The following is a 22,770-nucleotide window of genomic DNA, read 5'->3' on the forward strand; positions in this document are numbered from 1 at the left end:
ATCGAGTGGGATGGTGGTGGTGGTGAATATATGTATATCTATCTATACATGTATGTGAGTCCTGCATGCATTAATGTTTGTGGCTGTATGTGGGACTGTATGCAGAGGGATGAATGGTCTCACTTGTGTGTCTGTGTGTGTCTGTGTGTGTGTCTGTGTGTGTCTGTGTGTGTGTCTGTGTGTGTCTGTGTGTGTCTGTGTGTGTGTGACTGTGTCTGTGTCTGCCTGGGTGGTTGCAGTGGGGGTTGGTTAAGGGATAAGTATGATAGGTGTGTGTGTGTGTGTGTGTGTGTGTGTGTGTGTGTGTGTGTGTGTGTGTGTGTGTGTGTGTATATATACACAGAAGGATGACTGGTCTCACTTGAATATATGTGTGACTGTGTCTGCCTGGATGGTTGCAGAGGGGGTTGGTTAGGGGATAGGTATGGTAGGCGTGTGTGAATAGCTGAATGGCCAAGCATGTTCTTGAGTGCAATCGAGTGGGATGGTGGTGGTGGTGAATATATGTATATCTATCTATACATGTATGTGTGTTCTGCATGCATTAATGTTTATATGTGTGTGCATGCATGTGGGGGGGGGGCTGTTGTACCTCTGAACTCCCCTAACAATTCATCAGTTTTTGGGGGAGACGGCAGGGAAGTTTATTATTCTAAAGTCAAACAAAAAGTAAATAGAACAAGAGTTCAGCAATACAAAGGGTGTATGAGTGCAGGGGGGGGGAACTCTCTAAGTAGTACTTTAGTGATATATAGAAAGTTAATAGACCAAACATTTTGCAACAATAAAGAAGTATGCGGTTGGGGGAAAACACTGAACAGCCCAGGATATGAAATATTTCCCTAAATCATTTTAAAAGTTAAATAGAACAGTAGGTTTTGCAGCACGAAAGACACAAGACATATTGGGGGGGTGTCACTAAACACTAGTGAAAATCACTAAATATTACCGTAACTCACTTGAAAAATATGGAAAAAAAAGTTTTGAAACCTCTACTGTTTGCACAAATAGCTACTCATCAACTTAGCAAACCCTTAGTCCTATGTGCTAACACTAGACACAAAGGATAAACTTTAAATATTAGTATAAGTCGATTAAAAAAATAACAGTGGGGGAAGGCTTCAAATCCTACACCTTCGGCACAGGAAGTACCTCATTAACAGTGCTGTAGACCTCTGCATCACCAAACAGTTCTTAAATTAGGATGGAATTTTTGAACAGTAAGAAGTATGAAACTCTGTCTGGTATTATTGACTGACTGTAAATGGTCCAGCAGTTGCAAGGGTCAGAACAGGGGTAAGGTGAGGTCAGGGACATCCTGTAAAGTCGGGGACAGTTGAGAGGTCCATTGGGGGTTGGCTGCTTTACTTGTAACCAGCACTGCTTAAAATTTCCATGGAAACTAAGGAGGAACACTTGATGACACCAGGGAGGTGGTGCTGCGATAGCACTGTCGCCTCACAGTAAGATGCTGTCCGATTCTCAGCTAGAGCGTCTTCTGCGTGGAGACATGCGTGAATGGGCGTACCTTCGTTGAAGGTTGTGTGTCAGGGCTGGTAACTCTGCACGTAAAAATCAACTACCAATCATTAGCGGACCGGAGTTCCGCTGTGGCGACCCCTAACCGGGAAAAGCCGAAAGACCCAACAACAACTCTGAGGCAATTAAAAAGTTAATAGAGTAACGGATGTAGCATCATGATACACTTTCTGAACAGTAAGGAGACTGAAACTGTTTTATTGACTGTAATTACCTGTGACTTTGTATGAGAGGTAAGGGAAAATAATATACAATGTCAAGGAAGTTCTGTCACCTCAGGGATAGGAAAAAGGTATGGCAGGGGTGTGTGTACCTGTGTGTCTGCGTTTATATGGGAAAATGAATGAGGAGGTGCCTGTGCCAACACGATGTATGGGCTGTCAGACGTGATTAATGCAGAAAAGCTCCGATTAGCACAAGTGATAACATTGCATGATTCAGAGACCTGTAAAGTAGCCAATAATGCGGTTCCCCCCATTGTAACTAATGTATCTCTGAATTACATTTTCCGTAATTGCAAAACAGTCCCTTTTGGCCACAGCTTTTAGCGTCCACTGTGGAACTCTCTATGAATCCCAGGTATCGTCTTTTTTTGTTGTTTATGTGCTCATATAATTTTCTATCTTTTGTCTGAGCCCTTAGCTTCAACCATGGAACCAGTCATGTTTCTAAAATTCTAGAAGTTTTTCCTCATTTGATCCCATGAGATTTCCTGGCTGTTAAGCAAGTGCTTCACTTGGGCTTGATTTTTTTTAATATTGATGATTTTATTTGAGTAATTTTTACATTGGTAGGACAATGTTCATATCTTTTACACCCATGTGTCATTACAGAATATCTGCGCTATGACTTCTTAAAACGGAAACAAGAATTCACCCGTTTTTTGTTCATTTCTTTTTTTATAACCATGACAGTATTCCATGAAGATGTTCTTCATGTTTCACTGTTGCAGTCATTACATTTGGGTAATCCTGCTGGCAGGTTGCCCTCAGCCGGCCTGAATTCCAAAGTCTTGGGTCCTGCGTCGGCGGTTGTCACCCCTTCCCTAACGTCAGATCATCAGGGGTATAAAAGAAGCAGCCAACGCCATTTTCTTCAGTCTTTCTTGCCACGCGGTGCCCGAAGCAGAAGCAGTTCGCAAGTGCTGGTCGGCCGACTCCTGAGATTTTCGTGTTTGAGTTTCAGATCCGAAGTCTTCAATAAAGCTAAGTACCCCATTGGGGAAACTTTTTTCTTGCTCCAGACCGATGTCAAAAAAAGTTAATAATTGTATTTCTTGTGGAAAGCAAATACCTCATAAGGATTTTCATTCTTATTGTATTCCTTGCCTAGGCCCTGATCACAATGGTGCTGGTTGTCGATTTTGTGCTAGATTTAACCAACGCACTATTAAGCGTCGGTATGATTTTGCTTTAAACTTTTTTGGATGCTGGTTTAATTATCCTGAAATGTCGTCGGGTAGCCATCCGACTACCGGAGTTTACAAAAAACGCAAAGAGAAAGAAAAACAACCGAGGCCCAAAACCGACAACGAAGCTTCTCCTAAGCCAGTCGCCGGTTCTCAGTGAGGCGCTTTCGCAGCCCCTGACGCCCGCTACTTTGAGTTGCAGGTCGCTACCGACACCCACGTGGAGTCGGCCATGCCGCTGGATACTCAAGGTATTGGAGCCCGAGACGCTAATCCCTCAGATGGGTCCGGAGCCGCTGAGCAGGCACCGGCTTCTGAGGGTGTATTCAGACCTAAACATCTTTACATTAAAATGACTTCAGCATCAAAGGCAAAAACTAAAGCACCTTCTAAAGCAAAGAAACAAACTCAAGAGCCACGTGGACAGGCCTCTATGTCCAAAAAACAGATGCTCAAAATGGCCGAAGACTTGATTACCTTGATCAGGGGTTCCCATCCCCCTCCTGATAAGAGGCCTAGGCAAGACACTGACTATGAATCTTCAGATCAGGTTTCTATTTCTTCTGATTCCTCTTCTGATCAGAAATATTCTCTTCCCCCCATGAGGATTCTGATGCTGAAGAATCTTTACCTTCAGCATCGCCTCCTGAGGACTATTCCTTTGGGGAAACCTTGCATACCATGAGGGAACATTTCCACTGGGAGAGCCAAGATTTTTCAGAATCTAAAAAGAGACGCAGGGATTTTCTCTTACTACCTCAGCACAGGCCTCTAGCTATTCCACCTGTTAGACATTGTAGATTGTGTTTTCGGAGTCTAGTCTAACCCCTGACTCCTTACCCCCAGCTCCTGTTAAGCCTGACAGATATTACAGGGTTCCTGACTCACACAAATTTATTTTTTAAAAACCCTGCTGCTTTCCCCGAAACTAATTCACAGGGTCTAAAGAGAGTTAAGGCTTCCACTGCAAAAAACCCAACCCCCTCTGACAGGGATTCAAGGGCACTGGATAGATGGGGAAAAAAGGTTTACACATCTGCAACTTTGGCTTTAAGGGCCTTAAACTGTCAATTTCATATGCTTAAGTATCAGCAACATGTCATGGGATTGCTTAAACAGAAAATATTAAATTCTGAATGTGCAGAAAATAAGGAAATGCATAATTTATTGTATGCAGCAGAACAAGTTGGAAAGCATACTTTGCAATGTGGTTTTGATTCTTTGGAGGCCTCCTGCAGTGCCGCAGTTATGGGCTCTGTAATTAGGAGGCATGCTTGGTTAAAGGAACAAAATCTGCCTGATCATGTTAAAGTTAAATTACTGGACACACCTTTGCAGCATGATACTTTGTTTGGTGTTAAGGCAGAAGAGGTGTTAAAGAAAATGGAGGACAAAGCTAAATCTATGCAAACTGTCAAATAATTTTTACAAGTACAGCCACCAAGGTTTAATATACACTGGCCTACAAAAAATTGGTCCTTTCCTGTGTCAGACAGACCTCAAAGGGGCAGAACCAGATGCCCTAGGGGTAGATCCGAAGCGGAAGGTTCTTATAGGCCTAAGCAGTGGGGTGCCTCTACCTCCAAAGCTTGAGAAGAAAGATCACAAACATACAGAAAACCCAATGACTTCCCCTGCCTGCACCAAGCACTTATCTTCTGGCAGCATCCTTAGGGGTAAAATTAGCACTTTTTGCTCAAAATTGACACATCATAACCCAGGACAAGTGGGTTCTAAACATAGTGTCACAAGGATACAAGTTCCATTTCCATACTATGCCAAAGGCAAATGGATGGCCAGATCTGCCAAAAAATCAGTGGGCAGAGGCGCAAAAACAAGTCTCATCTCTCATGGACATGGGGGCCATTCAACAAGTACCAGAGTAAGAGCAGGGACAAGGATTTTACTCAAGACTGTTCTTGGTACCCAGAAAGGACAAGGCCTGGAGGCCTATACTGGACCTATATATTCTGAACACTTTCCTAGATATTCCAAAATTAAAAATGTTGACTTTTCAGCAGCTTCTGCCCATGTTGGGCAAGAGTGCTTGACTTGTGACTTTAGACCTAAAAGAGGCATACCTGCATGTTCCAATCAGACAGTCATGCAGATGATACCTAAGATTCAAGGCTGGTTCAATGCATTACCAATTCTCTGCACTGCCCTTTGGCTTATCTACTGCACCCAGGGTCTTTACAAAGTGCCTGGCACCAGTAATTGCATTCTGCAGACAAAGAGGAATACAAATATATCCTTACTTGGATGACTGTCTCATTCAAGCAGAGAACAAGGACATTCTTCTTCAACATCTGGCATTTGTGAAAAGACTTCTATCATGCCTAGGTTACACAGTCAACAAAAAGAAATCAAAACTAGCGCCCTCACAAGAGATAACATTCCTTGGTGCAAGCTTGAATACAACTGCCCAGGTGGCTTTTCTCACGCCAGACAAAGGCAACTGACTACCTATTTCAAAATGCTGGCAACAAAGGCCCAGTTATCTGCAAGAAAAATTCTGCAGGCTTTGGGCTTCATGGCATCCTACATCCTACTAATTCCATATGCAAGACTGCATATGCGGAAACTTCAATGGTACCTTAAAAGTGTTTGGACTCAACTTTGCCACAGCCTGGAAACAGTCATTACTCTCATTCCCTGCCTGCAACAGGAGTTTTGATGGTGAGCAAAGGCTTGTCAACAGAACAAGGGACAGCCATTCACATTACCTCCAGACAGGCAGACACTAACGACGGATACATCAGATTATGCCTGAGGAGCCCACATGGCAGGAAGAGGCATTCAGGGCACATGGTCCTCAAACCAAATGCATCTACATATCAATCAAAAAGAGGTGTTAGCTGTTCAAAGTGCCCTGACAGCCTTCAAGGATCTACTTCATCCGGTACAACTACTGATCGACAACACCACGGTCATGTGGTATATAAACAAGCAGGGGGGCACACACTCTTACCCCCTTTGCAGACTGGCCATGACCTTGTGGGACACAGCTTTGACTTACCAAGTACATCTGCAGGCACAATTCCTGCCAGGAAAGGAAAACACTCTAGCAGATGAACTAAGCAGAAACCTCATGGATCCCCACGAGTGAAAGCTGGATCCACAAGTCTTCACCATGATAACAAGGAAATGGGGATGCCCAGACATAGATCTGTTTGCCTCCCCTCTCAATTATCAATTAAAAAGATTCTGCAGAAGGATTTATCACAGACAAGCATGGAAAGTGGACGCCCTATCTTTCAGCTGGAAAAAACAATCAGTATATGCCTTTCCTCCACTGCCTCTCCTCCCCAAGGTGCTCCTAAAGGTCAGACAGGAGAAGCCAAAGATGATACTGATTGCCCCAGACTGGCCCCACCAGTACTGGTATCCAATATTAAGGAACTTATCTCTATACCCGGCTTGGACCTTACTTCAAATATCTCGACTACTGTCTCAGCAAAACATTCAGATCATGCACAGCCAACTCAGGACATTAAACTTGGCAGCAAGGCAAATAATGTAGACCTACAAAAAACACCTGTCAGTAAAACGGTGATGGATGTCATTCTGGAAGTCAGAAGGCCTGGCACTAGAAAGTCTTATGCTGGAAAATGGAAGAGATTCTGTGCCTGGAACCAGGCAAAAGGAACTGATACAGCGGTACCAAATATTCCTCAGATTTTGCAATACCTAACTGAGATGCTGGACAAAGGCCTATCTTTTTCATCTATTAAAATTCATGCCTCTGCCATCTCGGCTCATTACAATACAGAGCCACCACTTTTTTTCTCACCCTTTATTAAGGCAGTACCTCAGAGGAGCCAAACATTTAAGGCCCCCAAGAAGACTACCAATACCTGCATGGGACCTCAACTATGTCTTGGAAAAGCTCACCCTGCCTCCTTTTGAGCCAGCTGCCACAGCTGATATGAAGGTTTTTATCTTGGAAAACAGCTCTGCTCTTAGCAATTAATTCTGCAAGATGAGTTTCAGAGCTACAGGTGCTCATGGCTGTGGAACCTTTTATCATTTTACATCCAGACAGTCTCCCTGAGGACAAACCCAACATTTATGCCTAAAGTAGTGTCCAGTGTGGCTCTTAACCAAGCCATCCATCTGCCTACCTTTTACCCAAATCCAAAGAGCAAGGGGGAGAGGATTCTGCATTCTTTGGACATACACAGACAGCTTAGGTTCTGCTTGGACCAAAGCTTTCAGGAAAACAGAGCAATTACTAGTGGCATATGCTGCAGGATCACAAGGAAAGCCCATTTCGAAGCATACTTTTTCGTAGTGGCTAGGCCACTGCATTCGTTTCTGCTACTTACACCATGGCAAGCTAGTGCCTAAGGGCATTAGGCCTCATTCCACCAGAGCTGCAGCCACCTCAGCAGCCTTTCTCAGGGGAGTACCTACCACAGACATTTTAGAGACAGCTACCTGGAGTTCAGTGCACACCTTTACAAAGCATTATCATCTGCCACTCTGCTCTAAATCCAGGGCAGGATTTTCCACTGCAGTTCTAGAGGCCCTCATAGCCGCTCCTACTGCTGTCTAGTTCCAGCCTCCCAACCATAGCTTTGGGACTCTACCCAAATGTAATGACTGCAACAGTGAAACACCAAGAACATAGTACAGTTGTGTACATGTACCATAAATGTAGATGTTCAAGTGTATTTACTGTTGCAGTCCTGGTTACCCTCCCTCCAGCCCCCTGTTTTTCTCTTACTATACCTCTGCTTTCTTTTGCTATGCTTCAAAGCCTTTTTAGTGTATTTGCTTTTGGTTGGAGGTATATTTTTGTGTTTTTAATTTTATTTTGCTCCCCATTTGGGGGGCACCTGACATCTGAAACTGATGTAATGGCGTCGGATGCATGTTTTATACCCCTGACATCATGGAAGAAGGGACAGCAACTGACGCAGGACCCAAGACTTTGTTAATCAGGCCGAGTGAGGGCAACCTGCCAGTGGATTACCCAAATGTAATGACTGCAACAGTGAATACACTCAGACATCTACATTTATGGTAAGTGTATACCACTGTACTTTTTCATTCTTATTGCGTCACCTGTTTAGGCCCAGACCACAACGTTCCTCACTGTCGGTTTTGTACCTTGTTTAACCCCTGAACTATTCGTCGTCGGGCTTTGTCGCTAAATTCATTCACTCTCGTTCTCCGTATTCTAAAATGGCTTCGATAAGCCATCCCTCTACCAATCTTCCAAAAAAGCATAAGGATAAAGACAGGGACAGACCGCATAGGTCCAAAACTGCCGACGACGCTTCCATTAAGCTAGTCGCCAGTCCGCCGGTACTCAGTGAGGTGCCTTTGCAGCCCCTGATACCCACTTCTACAGATTCGCAGGTGTCTGCTGAGACCCATTCAGAGTCCAGTATGCCATGAGATGCTTCTTCGACTATGGAACCTGCGGATGTCTCTGCCTTGGATGGGGTCTGGAGCCGCTGTGCAGGCACTGGCTTCTGAGGGTGTATTCCAACCTTCTGATCATATTAAACAGACTACTTCATTTCTGACTAAAACTACCGAGTTTCGCAGGTCCAGCGTTCACACTATGGCTAGAAAACAGACGACCAAAGCGCATGCTCAAACTCCCATGCCACAGAAACAAATGCTTAGAATGGCTGAAGACCTTATAACTTTAATTAGGAGAAGCCAGCCTTCCCCCTCTAAAAGACAAAGAATTGATTTTCCTTCTGATTCTGCAGACCATGAGTCCAGTGACTCTGATCCCTCTGATTACCAGGACACATACCCTTATCTACCTATGAGTATTCAGATGCAGAGGATTCCATTCCCTCTGCTTCCCCTCCAGAGGACTTTTCTGTTGGTGAAACCTTGCATACCTTAAGAGAGCATTTCCGCTGGCAATGCCAGGACTACCCATAGTCCTAAAAGAGACTCAGAGAATTCTTAGACTTGCCTCAGTGCAGGCCTCTTGCTGTACACCCTGTCCTGGATGTTGTAGATGATGTCTTCATGGAATCCAGTCTTACTCCTGATACTTTACCACCAGCTCCTAGAAAGCCTGACAGGTACTACAGAGTACCTAACTCTCACAAATTTCTCTTTAAGAATCCCACTGCGGTTCCAGAGACCATTTCCCAGGGACCTAAAGGTATAAAGGCTACTACAGCCAAAAACCCTACCCCTTCGGACAGAGATTCTAGAGCTTTAGACAGATGGGGTAAGAAGGTATATACCTCTGCAACTCTTGCCATCAGGGCTTTAAATTGCCAGTTTCACATGTTGAAGTGCTAGCAGCATGTTATGGAACTAATTTAACAAAAAATGTTGTTGCTTCCAGATTTTGCATATAATAAAGATTTACAAGAGGTGATGCATTCTGCAAATCAAGTTAGTAAGCATACTTTGCAGTGTGGTTTTGATGCCTTAGAAGCATCTTGCAGGGCTGCTGTCACTGGGTCTGTACTAAGAAAGCATGCTTGACTGAAGGAACAAATCTTGCCAGACCATGTCAAACCAAAATTACTAGTTGCTCCATTAAACCAGGAACGTTTGGCACAAAAGCAGAAGAAGTGCTTAAAAATATGGAGGGAAAAGCTAAATCTATGCAAACTGTTAAAGATTTCTTACAGGTACAGCCACCTAGATTCAGTAGGCATTGGCCTTCTAAAAACTGGTCCTTTCCTGTCCCACCCGGGCGTTCTTAGCCCAAACCCATGGGCAACAGACCACCAAGACTACAGTCTCAGGGTATGCAGAGATCTAAGCAATGGAGTGCTCACTCCTCAAAAACAGGAAGTGGTAAGCCACTGACGCAGGACCCAAGACTTTGTTAATCAGGCCGAGTGAGGGCAACCTGCCAGTGGAAAAAGTTCACAATGACTTGTCTATCATCCTTCCCAGCCATGCCCAAGTACTTGCACCCCTAGGAGGAAAACTTGCCCTGCATGCAAAAAACTGGATGTCCATTACTCAGGACCGATGGGTCGTAAATATTGTATCACAGGGATACAGATTCTACTTCCACTCACTGCCAACCCCAAGTGGGTTGCCAGACCTTCCTCCAAACCAGTGAGCAGAGGCTCAAAAGCAAGTACTTTCTCTTCTCAGTATCAGGGCTATTTAACCTGTTCCAGTAGAGCAAAGGGGACAGGGTTTCTACTCCAGACTGTTCCTGGTGGCCAGAAAAGAGCTGTTGGCACCCTATCCTGGATCTGTCCATTCTCAACACCTTCCTGGTGGTCCCAAAATTCAAAATGCTTACACTACAACAACTGCTTCCTATGCTAGCCAAGGACTCCTGGCTAGTCACCCTAGCCTTTAAAGACTCTTATCTGCACATCCCCATAAGGGAATCTTGCAGGAAATATCTACTTTTTAGGGCAGGCTCTATGCACTATCAGTTCTCTGCACCTCCCTTTAGCTTATCTACTGCACCCAGGGTATTCACAAAGTGCCTGGCTCCAGCCATTGCATACTGCAGGCAGAGAAATATTCAAATTTACTCATACTTGGATGATTGCCTAATTCAGGCGGACAGTCAGGAATTGCTACTACAGCACCTGGCATTTGTAAAGAGACTTCTAACTTCTCTGGGGTACACCATCAAAGAAAATAAATCACATCTGGTGCCCAGCCAAAAGATTGTATTCCTGGGAGCAAGCTTGAACGCAACTTCCCAGATAGCATTCCTCACTCCAGAAAAGCAGGTCTATTTGACAAACTACTTCAAACTAATGGCCATCAAAACCCAGCTATCTGCACGAAAAATACTGCAAGCCCTAGGGTTCATGGCCTCATGCATTCTACTAATTCCTTATGCAAGACTGCATATGAGGAAACTTCGGTGGTACTTAAAAAGTCTCTGGTGTCAACATTCTCAGGACCTGGAAACACTGATTCCTGTCATTCCTTGTCTAAGGGCAGAGTTCCTTTGGTGGGCAGAGGCTTGCAACCACAACAAGGGACTCCCTTTCACTCAACCCCTCACCGCCCAAACCCTGACAACAGATGCATCAGACAGTGCATGGGGGGCTCAGATGGCAGGCAAATGCATTCAAGGTAAATGGAGGCCAGGACAAATTCGCCTTCATATCAATCAAAAAGAAATGTTAGCTGTCCATAATGCTCTGACAGCCTTCAAATAACTTATCTTTCCAGGGCAACTCTTGATAAAGACGGACAACACCACAGTTATGTGGTACATAAACAAGCAGGGGGAACTCATTCCTACCCACTCTGCAAGTTAGCCATGACCCTATGGAACACAGCCATGTGCAACCAAGTGCACCTGCAAGCTCAATTCCTGCCAGGCCAACAAAATTCACTGGCAGACGACTTAAGCAGAAATCTACTGGACCCACCTGAGTGGAAACTGGAACCCAATTTATTCAAACTTCTAACCCACAGGTGGGGACACCAGAGGGTAGACCTCATTGCCTCCCCCCAAAACCATCAATTGAACAAATTTTGCACCAGAAATCCCCACAGCCAAGCATGGAAAGTGGATGCCCTATCCTTTACATGGGAAAACCTCTCAATTTATGCCTTTTCCCCTCTGCCCCTCCTCTCAGAAGTACTACTCAAGATCAAAGCGGACAGACCAAGGACAAATCCTTATTGCACCTGACTGGCGGCCACACCAGTACTGGTACCCACTCCTATGCAGTCTGACAGCCGTGCCACCCTGCCACGTGCATCAGACCCCCTCCCTGCTGTCTCAGCAGGAGGGGCAGATTTTGCATCCTCAGTTGCAAACCCTGAACCTTGCAGCCTGGCTTATTCCCCTGAATACTCCACCAGCAACCCTCAGCAAACAGGTGCTGGATGTCATCCTTGAGGCCAGAAGGCCTAGTACTAGGAAATCCTATTCAGAAAAGTGGAAAAAATACTGTTCTTGGAGCCATTCTCAAGGAAAGGACACAGCCGTGCCCACCTTACCTCAAATTGTAGATTACCTAGCAGAGCTGCTCCACAAAGGCCTGTCCGTCTCATCAATTAAAATTCATGCCTCGGCCATCTCAGCTCATTAGAATACTGAGCCCACCTCTCTTTTCTCACCCTCTGATCAAACAGTTCCTGAGAGGAGCTAACAATTTAAGACCCCCGAGGAGAGCTCCCACCCCTGTGTGGGTCCTTAACTTTGTACTAGAGAAGCTCACGCTTTCCCCTTTTGAGCCTGCTGCTATAGCAGAATTAAAATTCTTATCTTGGAAAACAGCCTTACTGCTAGCTATCACTTCAGCAAGAAGAGTGTCTGAGTTGCAGGCAATAATGGCTGTGGAACTCTTCATTATTTTCCATGCTGACAAGGTTTCCCTCAGGACTAACCCATCATTTATGCCCAAGGTGGTATCCAGTGTGGCTTTAAACCAATTGTTTGGCACAAAAGCAGAAGTTGTTCTTAAAAAGATGGAGGGAAGAGCTAAATCTAGCAAACTATTAAAGATTTCTTACAGGTACAGCCACATAGATTCAGTAACCTAGATCCTGCACACCTTAGACGTGCACAGACAGCTCAGGTTCTACCTTGACAGGACTAAGCCTTTCAGAAAGTCTGACCAGCTGCTAGTCATCTTTGCTACAGGGGCAGAGGACAAGACCATGTCAAAGCAAACCATTTCCAAATGGGTAACACAGCATCCATTTCTCCTACAAACACCATGGAAAACCTACCCCACAGGGGATCAGAACTTATTCCACTAGGGCTACCTCAACCTCTACAGAATTTCTCAGGGGAGTCCCTACCAGGGACATCCTGGAAGCTGCAACCTGGAGTTCTGTACACACCTTCACCAAGCATTATGACTTGCCTGTCTTTTTTTCTAAATCCAGCGCTGGATTTGCCACAGCAGTCTTACAAGCTCAGCTAGCCAGCCCTAGTACTTCTTGACTGCCTCCATCCTTCCTTAGCTTTGGAAATCAACCCAAGTATGATGACTGCAACAGTGAAACACGAAGAACATTGTACAGTTGTGTACACTTACCATAAATGTAGATGTTAGAGTGTGTTCACTGTTGCAGTCCTGGTTACCCTCCCTCCAGCCCCCTGACTTTTCTATGCTTTCTACCTAGCCTCTTTTTGGCCATATCTTATAGCTATGGTATTTACTTTTTACTGGAGGTGTTCCACACCATGTAATTGCTTCCTGTTTTGGGGCCTCCTGATATCTGGGGCAAGAAAAACTGATGTATTGGCATCAGCTGCATGTTTTATACCCCTGACGACCTGATGTCATGGAAGAGACAACAGCATCTGACACAGAAATCCCAAGACTCTGGTATTTGTGCTGACTGAGGGCTACATGCAGGCAGATAACCCAAGTGTGATGACTGCAACAGTGAATACACTGGAACATCTACATTTATGGTAAGTGTACACAACTGTACTTTGTTCCTCTAAATGCAAATTTCATCCTGTGTACTCCACTTTAGTATTATGTTGCATATTTATTTTTATATATTTAGACATTTTTGTTTGCTATTTCCTTTCATACTGTTCATTACATCCAGTTTACTAAGCTGCATGTGCTGTCATAAGTTAAGGTTTTGTTCATTTGAAGCAAAACTGTTTCCAAAGAAAATCATATTTTTTGTATCCTTAGTATCCTGATGATAAGCGATTAAATGGCTTGGCGAAACAACTCGACTGGGATGTCCGGAAGATCCAGCGCTGGTTTAGGCAAAGGCGGAACCAGGACAAACCAAGCACACTTACTAAATTCTGTGAAAGCATGTAGGTTGTTATAATTTTGCTATTTCCTTGCTGTATAATTTTGCTATTTCCTTGCTGTTTAGTAATAGAGCAGTACCGATTTAAGAGTTTTCTGAAGGAAAACTGTTACTGATATCAGTTTGTGTATAAGGTTTGTTGCTTCACTTTTCTTTTTTATAGCCTACTCCTTTGAGGCACACTTTTGAACTTCATGATGTCCTTGTATTCATTTTGCTGTATTCACAACCTCTGTGTTAACCTCCGCCTAGCGACCCAAACCATCCAGCCAGGATACAAAAGCTTTAGTCACTGCAAGGTACGTGGGACGTCTGATGTTGGTCGTAAGGAGTGTGGGCCTTAAAAGTGGCGTCTTCTTTGCCGCCAGTCGAATGTCAGTTCATTCTGCAGTTTCTGTTGCCTGATTCTGCGAATTTAAAATAAGTGACCCATTGGGGCCTTTTTTGTTGTTCTTGTTTTGGCCACTGCATGCCTGCTCAGGTTCATGCCCTCTAGGAAAGGAAAGTGTAGGTGTGAAAGTCAGATCCCCCACAAGGCCACCTTGGACATCAAAGATGCATATCTGTATATCCCCATAAGGTCCAAATACAGGAAATATTTATGCTTCTCTGTGGGTTCCCACACATTTTCAGTTCTGTGCTTTACCCTTTGGACTAGCTGCTGCTCCAAGGGTGTCTGGCTCCAGTTGTAGCTTATTGCAGGGTCCAAGGGATTCAAGTTTTCCCATACCTAGACAACCTCCTGATCCAGGCAGATTGCTACAGTTGTCTACAGAACCAACTCCAGACAGTCATTGGTGTTCTGCAGTCCCTGGATTTCACATCACTTTTCCCAAATCCAACATAAACCCCTCCCAGGACCAAGTTTTCCTGGGCTGCAGAATTAGGATGGATGTTATGAGGGCATTCCTCCCACCCCAAAAGGTGGAAAGCCTGAAGGAAAACCTACTGTCTGTCCTCAACACCCTGGGTATGACAGCAAGAGAATATCTCATACATGTTCTTTGTGTTTAACTGTTGCAGTCATTACAATTGGGCTATCTGCCTGCAGGTAGCCCTCAGCCGGCCTAAATACCAGAGTCTTGGATTCCTGCGTCAGATGCTGTTTCCTCTTCCATGACGTCAGGTCATCAGGGGTATAAAACATGCAGCTGATGCCATTACATCAGTCTTTCTTGCCGCTCATTGCTGAAGCAGTTCGCAAGTGCCGGTCGGCCGACTCCTGAAATTTTCATTTTCGAGTTTCAGAACCGAAGTCTTCAAAAAAGCTAAGTACCCAGTTGGGGATCCTTTTTCTTGCTCTTAAACTGATGTCAGTAAAAGTTAACAGTTGTATTACCTGTGGAAAGCAAATACCTCATAAAGATTTTCATTCGTATTGCATTCCTTGCTTAGGCCCAGACCACGACGTCCCTTGCTGTCGGTTTTGTGCCTTATTCAACCCCCAACTATTTGTCATCTGGCTGTTTTTGCAGCAAATTATTTTGGTACACGGTTTAACTATCCAGATATGGCTTCAGTAAGCCATCTGACTACCGTTATTCCAAAAAAACGTAAAGATAAAAACAGACACACACCGCACAGGTCCAAAACTGCAGACGACACTTCAGTTAAGCTAGTCGCCAGTTCGCCGGTACTCAGTGAGGCGCTTCCGCAGCCCCTGATACCAGCTACTTCAGATTCGCAGGTCTCTGCTGAGACCCTTTCGGAGTCCAGTATGCAGCGAGATGCTTCTTTGACTATGGAACCTGTGTATGTCTCTACCTTGGATGGGTCTGGAGCCGCTGTGCAGGCACCGGCTTCTGAGGGTGTATTCAGGCCTTCAGACTTGCATTTCAAACCGGCACCATCTTCTTAAAACTAAAACTAAAACTCGACCCACGCCTTGAAAACAAACGTCCAAACCGCATGCTCAGGCCCATATGCCTAAAAAACAAATGATAAGAATGGCTGATGACCTTATTATTTTAATTAGGGGAAGCCAGCCTTCCCCCTGTAAGAGACCTAGAACTGATTTTCCTTCTGATTCTTCTGATCAGGATTCTGGAATTTCTGTTTCTTCTGATTACCAGGATTTGCCCTTATCTACCATTGAGGATGCTGATGCAGAGGATTCCAGTCCCTTTGCTTCCCCTCCAGAATTTTCTTTTGGTGAAACCTTGCACTCTCTTAGGGAGCATTTCCGCTGGGAAAGCCAGGATTACTCCGACTCCAAAAAGAGGCTTAGGGAATTCTTACTCCTACCTCAACATTGGCCTTTAGCTAGCCCTCCTGTCCTGGACATTGTAGATGATGCCGTCTTGGAATCTAGCCTGGCCCCAGACACTTTACCTCCAGCTCCAAGGAAACCAGATGGGTATTACAGAGTACCTGACTCTCACAAGTTCCTCTTCAAGAAGCCTACTGCGGATCCAGAGACCATTTCCCAAGGACCAAAAGGCATTAAGGCTACTACTGCCAAAAACCCTACCCCCCTCTGATAGAGATTCCAGGGCCTTGGACAGATGGGGTAAGAAGGTATACACTTCTGCTAGTTTGGCCATTAGAGCCTTAAACTGCCAGTTTCATATGTTAAAGCATCAACAACATATAATGGGACTTCTTAAACAGAAAATGATGTTGATTCCTGACTGTGTTGAACATAAAGAATTGCAAGATTTAATGCATTCTACGGAACAAGTTGGTAAACATACTTTGCAATGTGTTTTTGACTCTCTATTAGCATCTTGCAGGGCTGCTGTCACTGGGTCTGTACTTAAAAGGCATGCTTGGCTAAAGGAGCAAAACTTGCTAGATCATGTTAAAGCTAAATTACTGGATGCTCCCTTAAACCAATACTGCCTGTTTGGCAACAAAGCAGAAGAAGTCCTTAAAAAGATGGATGAAAAATCTAACTCTATGCAAACTGTTAAATATTTCCTGCTAGTACAGCCTCCCAGATTTAGTAGGCATTAGCCTTCTAAGAATTGGTCCTTTTCAGTCTCTTCCAGGCCTTCTCAGCCCAAACCCAGGAACAGCAGATCACCTAGGCTACAGTCTCAAGGTACATGCAGGCCTAAGCAGTGGGGGGCTCCCACTTCCAAAGCTAGAAGTAGTAAGACTCCCCCTATGGAAAAATGCCACAATGACTTAACCCTTCCAAGCCCTGCTCAACTGCCTGCTCCCTTAGGGGGAAAGATCACCCTGCATGCAAAAAACTGGGAAATCATTACCCAGGACAAATGGGTTTTAAATGTAGTTTTCCAAGGATACAGATTCCACTTCCACACCTTACCAACCCCAAACGGTTGGCCAGACCTATCCCCAGATCAGTGGGCAGAGGCTCAACAGCAGGTTCTCTGTCTTCTAAGTGTCAGGACTATTCAACCTGTCCCAGCAGAAGAAAGGGGACAAGGTTTTTGCACAAGACTTTTCCTGGTACCCAGAAAAGACAGCTCCTGGAGTCCTCTCCTGGACTTCTCCATTCTAAACACCTTTTTGGTAATCCCAAAGTTCAAAATGCTAACACTTAAACAGCTGCTTCCTATGCTAGGCAAAGATGCCTGGTTGGCAACCTTAGACTTAAAGGAAGCTTACCTGCACATTCCAATAAGGGAATTTTGCAGGAAATACCTACGCTTCAGAGCAGGCATCATGCACTATCAGTTCTCTGCACTTCCCTTTGGCTTATCTACTGTGTCCAGGGTATTCACAAAGTATCTAGCTCCAGCCATTGCATTTTGCAGGCAGAGAAATATTCAAGTAGAATGCAGAGAAGAGTAGCAGGAAGCCAGAACATGCTATTAAAACATCTGGCATTTGTAAAGAAACTGCTAACCTCACTGGAGTACACCATAAACGAAAATAAATCTCATCTAGTACCCTGACAACAAATTGTATTCCTAGGAGCAAGCTTGACACAACTTCCCAGATGGCTTACCTCATGCCAGAGAAACAAGTTTATTTGACAGCCTACTTCAAACTACTGGCCACAAAGACCCAGCTATCTGCAATGAAAATCCTGCAAGCCCTGGGGTTCATGGCGTCTTGCATTCTTCTAATTCCATATGCAAGACTGCATATGAGGAAACTACAAGGGTATCCAAAAAGCCTATGGTGTCAACAGTCTCAGGACCTGGAATCAATGACTCCTGTCATTCCTTGTATAAAGACAGAGTTCCTTTGGTGGGCAGAGGCCTGCCACCTCAACAAAGGGGTCCCTTTCAATCTACCCCCTGCCGCCCAAATGCTGACTTCAGAAGCATCAGACTATGCATGGGGGGCTTACTTGGCAGGGAGGTGCCTTCAGGGCAAATGGAACCTGAGTCAGATGCACCTGCATATCAACCAAAAAGAAATGTTAGCTGTACATAATTCCCTGGCAGCCTTCAGAGACCACATCCTTCCAAGACAATTATTGGTAAAGACAGACAACACCGTAGTTATGTGGTACATAAACAAGCAGGGGGAACACACTCGTACCCTTTCTGCAGACTAGCCATGGCTCTGTGGAACACAGCCTTGAGCTACCAAGTGCACCTACAAGCTGAATTCCTGCCAAACAAGCAAAATTCACTGGCAGATGACCTAAGCAGAAATCTCATGGAGCCACACGAATGGAAACTGGAACTAAAAATATTCAACCTCTTGAACAAATGGGGGACTCCAGAGATGGACCTGTTTGCCTCCCCTCAGAACTACCAATTGGAAAAATTCTGCACAAGGACTCCCCACAGTCAAGCTTGGAAAGTGGATGCCCTGTCCTTTACCTGGGAAAGCCTCTCTGTTTATGCTTTTCCCCCTCTGCCTCTCCTCTCGAAGGTTCTGCTAAAGATCAAACAGGACAAACCAAGGACAATACTGATTGCGCCAGACTGGCCTCGCCAGCACTGGTACCCCCTCTTGCCGCAGTATGATACTGCTGGATCCATGGCACCTACCTCAAACACCTTCACTGCTGTCCCAGCAGGCGGGCCAGATTCTGCTCCCTCAGCTTCAAACCCTGAACCTTGCAGCCTGGCTAATTCCTTGAGCTCTCCAATAGCATCCCTCAGTAAGCAGGTGCTAGATGTCATTCTGGAAGCAAGGAGACCTAGTACTAGAAAATCCTATGCTGAAAAGTGGAAAAGATACTGTTCATGGAGCCATACTCAGGGGATGGGCACTATGGTGCCCAGCTTACCTCATATTCTTCACTACTTAACAGAAATTCTCCACAGGGGCATATCCTTATCGTCAATTAAAATTCATGCCTCTGCCTTTTCAGCACATTATAATACTAAACCACCCCTCTTCTCTCACCCCCTCTTTCCCTCCAGTAGAGCTCTTTTGAATGTGTACCTTTAACTCCTAGTGGGCGTGACTTCAGCATTTAAAAATTGAAGTTATCACCTTACATTATTAACAAATACCCATTGACAGAGGTCATATATCAATACAATTTTGTATGCTATCATGTATGCTTCAAGATAAAAATTTCTGATACCTTGTATGTAACATGGTTTTGGAATTGTTAATGCAAATATGAACAGGCAATATTTGATGCTTAGAGGAGCAGTGGGGTGTAACTGCAGAAACGCCTGGAGATGTCATTCAATTCCTCAGAGGGGCTAAAAATTTAAGACCCCCCCCCCCCCATTTGAGCCCCTACTCCAACCTGGGACCTTAACTTTGTATTGGAAAAGCTCACTCTCCCTCCATTTGAACCAGCTGCTACTGCAGAGTTGAAATTCCTTTCTTGGAAAGCAGCCTTCCTTGTAGCCATCACTTCAACAAAAAGAGTGTCTGAATTACAGGCCTTCATGGCAGTGGAGGCCTTCATTATCTTCCATGCAGACAGGGTTTCCCTCAGGACCAGTCCTTCCTTTATGCCCAAGGTGGTGTCTAGTGTGACCTTAAATCAGTCCATTCATTTGCCTACTTTTTTCTCGAATCCACAAAACAAAGGAGAGAGAATACTGCACTCTTTGGACGTGCACAGACAACTTAGATTTTATTTGTACAAGACTAAGTCTCTCAGAAAATCTGAACAGCTGCTAGTTGGCTTTTCTGCAGGGTCAGAGGGGAAGGCCATTTCAAAGCAAACCATTTCTAAATGGATAGCCCATTACATTAATTTCTGCTATAAGCACCATGGAAAACCTACCCCACAGGGGTTTAGACCACGTTCCACCAGTGCTGCATCTACCTCTACAGCCTTTCTCTGAAGAGTCCCTACCAGGGACATCCTAGAAGCTGCTACCTGGAGCTCTGTACATACCTTCACCAAGCATTACCACATGCCTATTTTTTCTAAATCCAGAGTTGGTTTTGCCACTGCAGTGATGCAGGGCTTAATAGCTGGTCCTAATGCTCTCTAATTTCCTCCTCACTTCCTTAGCTTTGGGAATCATCCCAAATGTAATGACTGCAACAGTGAAACACGAAGAACATAGTACAGTTGTGTACACTTACCATAAATGTAGATGTTCGAGTGTATTCACTGTTGCAGTCCTGGTTACCCTCCCTCCCGCCCCCTGACTTCTCTTGGCTCTACCTTTCCTTCTTGTTTGGTGTATTTAAGCTTTCTGGTGTATTTGCTTTTTGTTGGAGGTGTAACATAACATAACATATAATTGCTTCCCTCTATGGGGACACCTGACATCTGGGGCAAGAAAAACTGATGTAATGGTGTCAGCTGCATGTTTTATACCCCTGACGACCTGACGTCATGGAAGAGAAGACAACATCCGACGCAGGAATCCAAGACTCTGGTATTCAGGCTGGCTGAGTGCTACCTGCAGGCAGATAACTCAAATGTAATGACTGCAACAGTGAATACACTCTAACATCTATATTTATGGTAAGTGTAGACACCTGTACTTTCTGGGGCATATGGCCTCTACTGTCCCCATGTTATCAATCGCAAAACTCCACATGAGGAAACTTAAGTGGTACCTGAGGTCCATCCCTTGGACCATTCTATTCCCTTCCTACTATGCCTAAGGAAGGAGGTCCTTTGGTGGATGGATCAAGTCTCATTCAATACAGGACTGCCCTTACAATCCCTCACTCCAGTCCAGGAAATGTACACAGATGGTTCAGACCTGGGTTGGGGGCTACTATGGGCAGCTTGAAGGTGCAAGGCACATGGACAAGCCCCTTCAAGAGGGAGCACGTGAACATCAAAGAGATGAGGGCCCTCATCTTTGCACTGAGGGCCTTCTAAAACAATCTGAAGCAAGGGCCCCTGAAGTTGTTCACAGACAACACTATTGTTCTTTGGTATGTGAACAAACGGGGGGACAAGATCTTAATTGCTATGCAAACTTGTATTCCAGGGTTGGGAAGTGGAAGTCCAGCATAGTTACCCTGCACGTGGTCTACATTCCCTCAGCTCAGAACACTCAAGCAGACAACTTGAGCAGGTCCATGTCACCATCCCACGAGTAGATGTTACACAGGGATGTGTTTTTGGACATAGTCCACAGGTTGGGTATGCCATAAATCTGTTTGCCTCCCCTCTGAAAAGACAGCTTCTTCAGTTTTGTACCAGGACACCCAGCTCTCTAGCGAGGGAGACTGATGCCTTTTCTATCTCGTGGAAGGGGATGTTTCTGTATGCATCCCCCCCCCCTTCCCATTCTTACAAAAAATCCTACTGAAAATTCAGCAGGACAAAATAAAGGTCTTTTTGGTGACTCCTGCGTTTAGCCAGGGGCAGTCATCACAGGTTACCTCACAGAGTTGACCTACCCATGCAGGACAAGGGATCCCTAATCCTCCCCCATATGGAATCTCTGAACCTAACCCTGTAGGCAATAGGGTTTTGATCCTTTTCAGACACCTTCACACTGAGGACATACTTAATGTCCTGCAGGAGGCAAGAAAACCCAATACTAGGAGATCTGTCAGTCCAAATGGAAAAGGTTCTCTGATGTCTTAAGACAACTACACCCATTTCAAGGAGAGGTCCTCTTAGTGCTGTCCTATCTGTATGAATTATTGCAGGCAGGATTGGCATATTCTTCTTTTAAGGCCCACCTTGCTGCTATTTCAGCTTGTGTGCCTCTTGACCCTCCACTTGCTTCCAGACTTCAAGTCAAGTTATTACTGAAGGGCTTAGTACATCTCAGGCCCTCCAGGAAGCCAGTTATACCACCATGGACCTGAATTACGTGTTAGAGAAACTCACTGCTGCTCCAGTTGAGCCAGTGGCTACAGCTTCTGTAAAATACTGCACTTGGAAAACTGCTTTTGGTGGCCCCGACATCGGCCAGGACAGTGTCAGAGCTCAAGGCCCTTATGGTATCCCCACCCTTTTTAATCTTCCATAAGGATAGCTACGGACTAATCTGTCCTTCATGCCCAAAGTGGTCAGTGAGCTGTCCCTGAACCAGTGTATCCACCTCCCCACCTTTTTCCCACAACCCCAGAATAGCATAGTCCTGCATTCCCTAGACATTCACAGACAACTTAGATTCTGTCTAGACAAGACCAAATCTGTTAGGAGATCAGAGCAATTGTTTGTCTCCTTTCACCTCAGGGCTCTGGGGAAAGCGGTGACAAAACAGACTGTTTCTACCCAGATTTCCAAAGTCATCTCTTTCTGTTACACCTACCATGGCAAACAGTTGGACAATAAGATTAATGCCCATTCTGCTAGAGCCATGGCCTCATCTGGAGCCTTCTTCAAAGGGTAGTCACTGCTTCTAGTCTAAAAGCAGCTATCTGTCCATACCTTCATCAAACACTACAAACTGGTCCTATTTCCATATCTAGAGCAGGTTTTGATAGGGCATTCCTGCATGGATTTTTGGGGAATAGTTCCAAACCAGTCCTTTCTTCTTCCCTTTGAGCTATAGCACTCATCCAGGGTTATGAATACTACAACATGAGAATAGAAGGACATAGAATAGTTTTGTAAAGTCGTACCATAACCACATATGTCCTTCTCTTCCATGTTACAGTATTCTGTTCCACCCTCCTACCCTCTGAATAAGCTTTGCGGGATGACGCAGGACTTGTGCAGCTATCCTGGGAATGGGGTCCAACTGGGGCATTCATTTCTGAGGAAAGTACGTGTAGATGTCACTTTTATGGCCCACGCACCCTACAGCCAACGTCGGACATCCCACGTATCTTGC

The 22,770-nt window shown here is 44.9% G+C and overlaps 1 protein-coding gene across 1 annotated transcript in view; it reads left to right on the forward strand.

Annotated features, from left to right (window-relative positions):
- CERS5 (ceramide synthase 5) overlaps nucleotides 1-22,770 on the forward strand; it is a 1,159,858-nt gene that overhangs the window by 443,664 nt on the left and 693,424 nt on the right. The window contains exon 3 of the mRNA XM_044083487.1: nucleotides 13,540-13,670. Within this exon, the coding sequence (XP_043939422.1) occupies nucleotides 13,540-13,670 (131 nt within the window). The remainder of the gene's footprint in view (nucleotides 1-13,539; nucleotides 13,671-22,770) is intronic.

This window comes from Protopterus annectens, chromosome 9.part0 (genome assembly GCF_019279795.1).
Source record: "Protopterus annectens isolate FY-2018-M chromosome 9.part0, PAN1.0, whole genome shotgun sequence".
Lineage (NCBI taxonomy): Eukaryota > Metazoa > Chordata > Ceratodontiformes > Protopteridae > Protopterus > Protopterus annectens.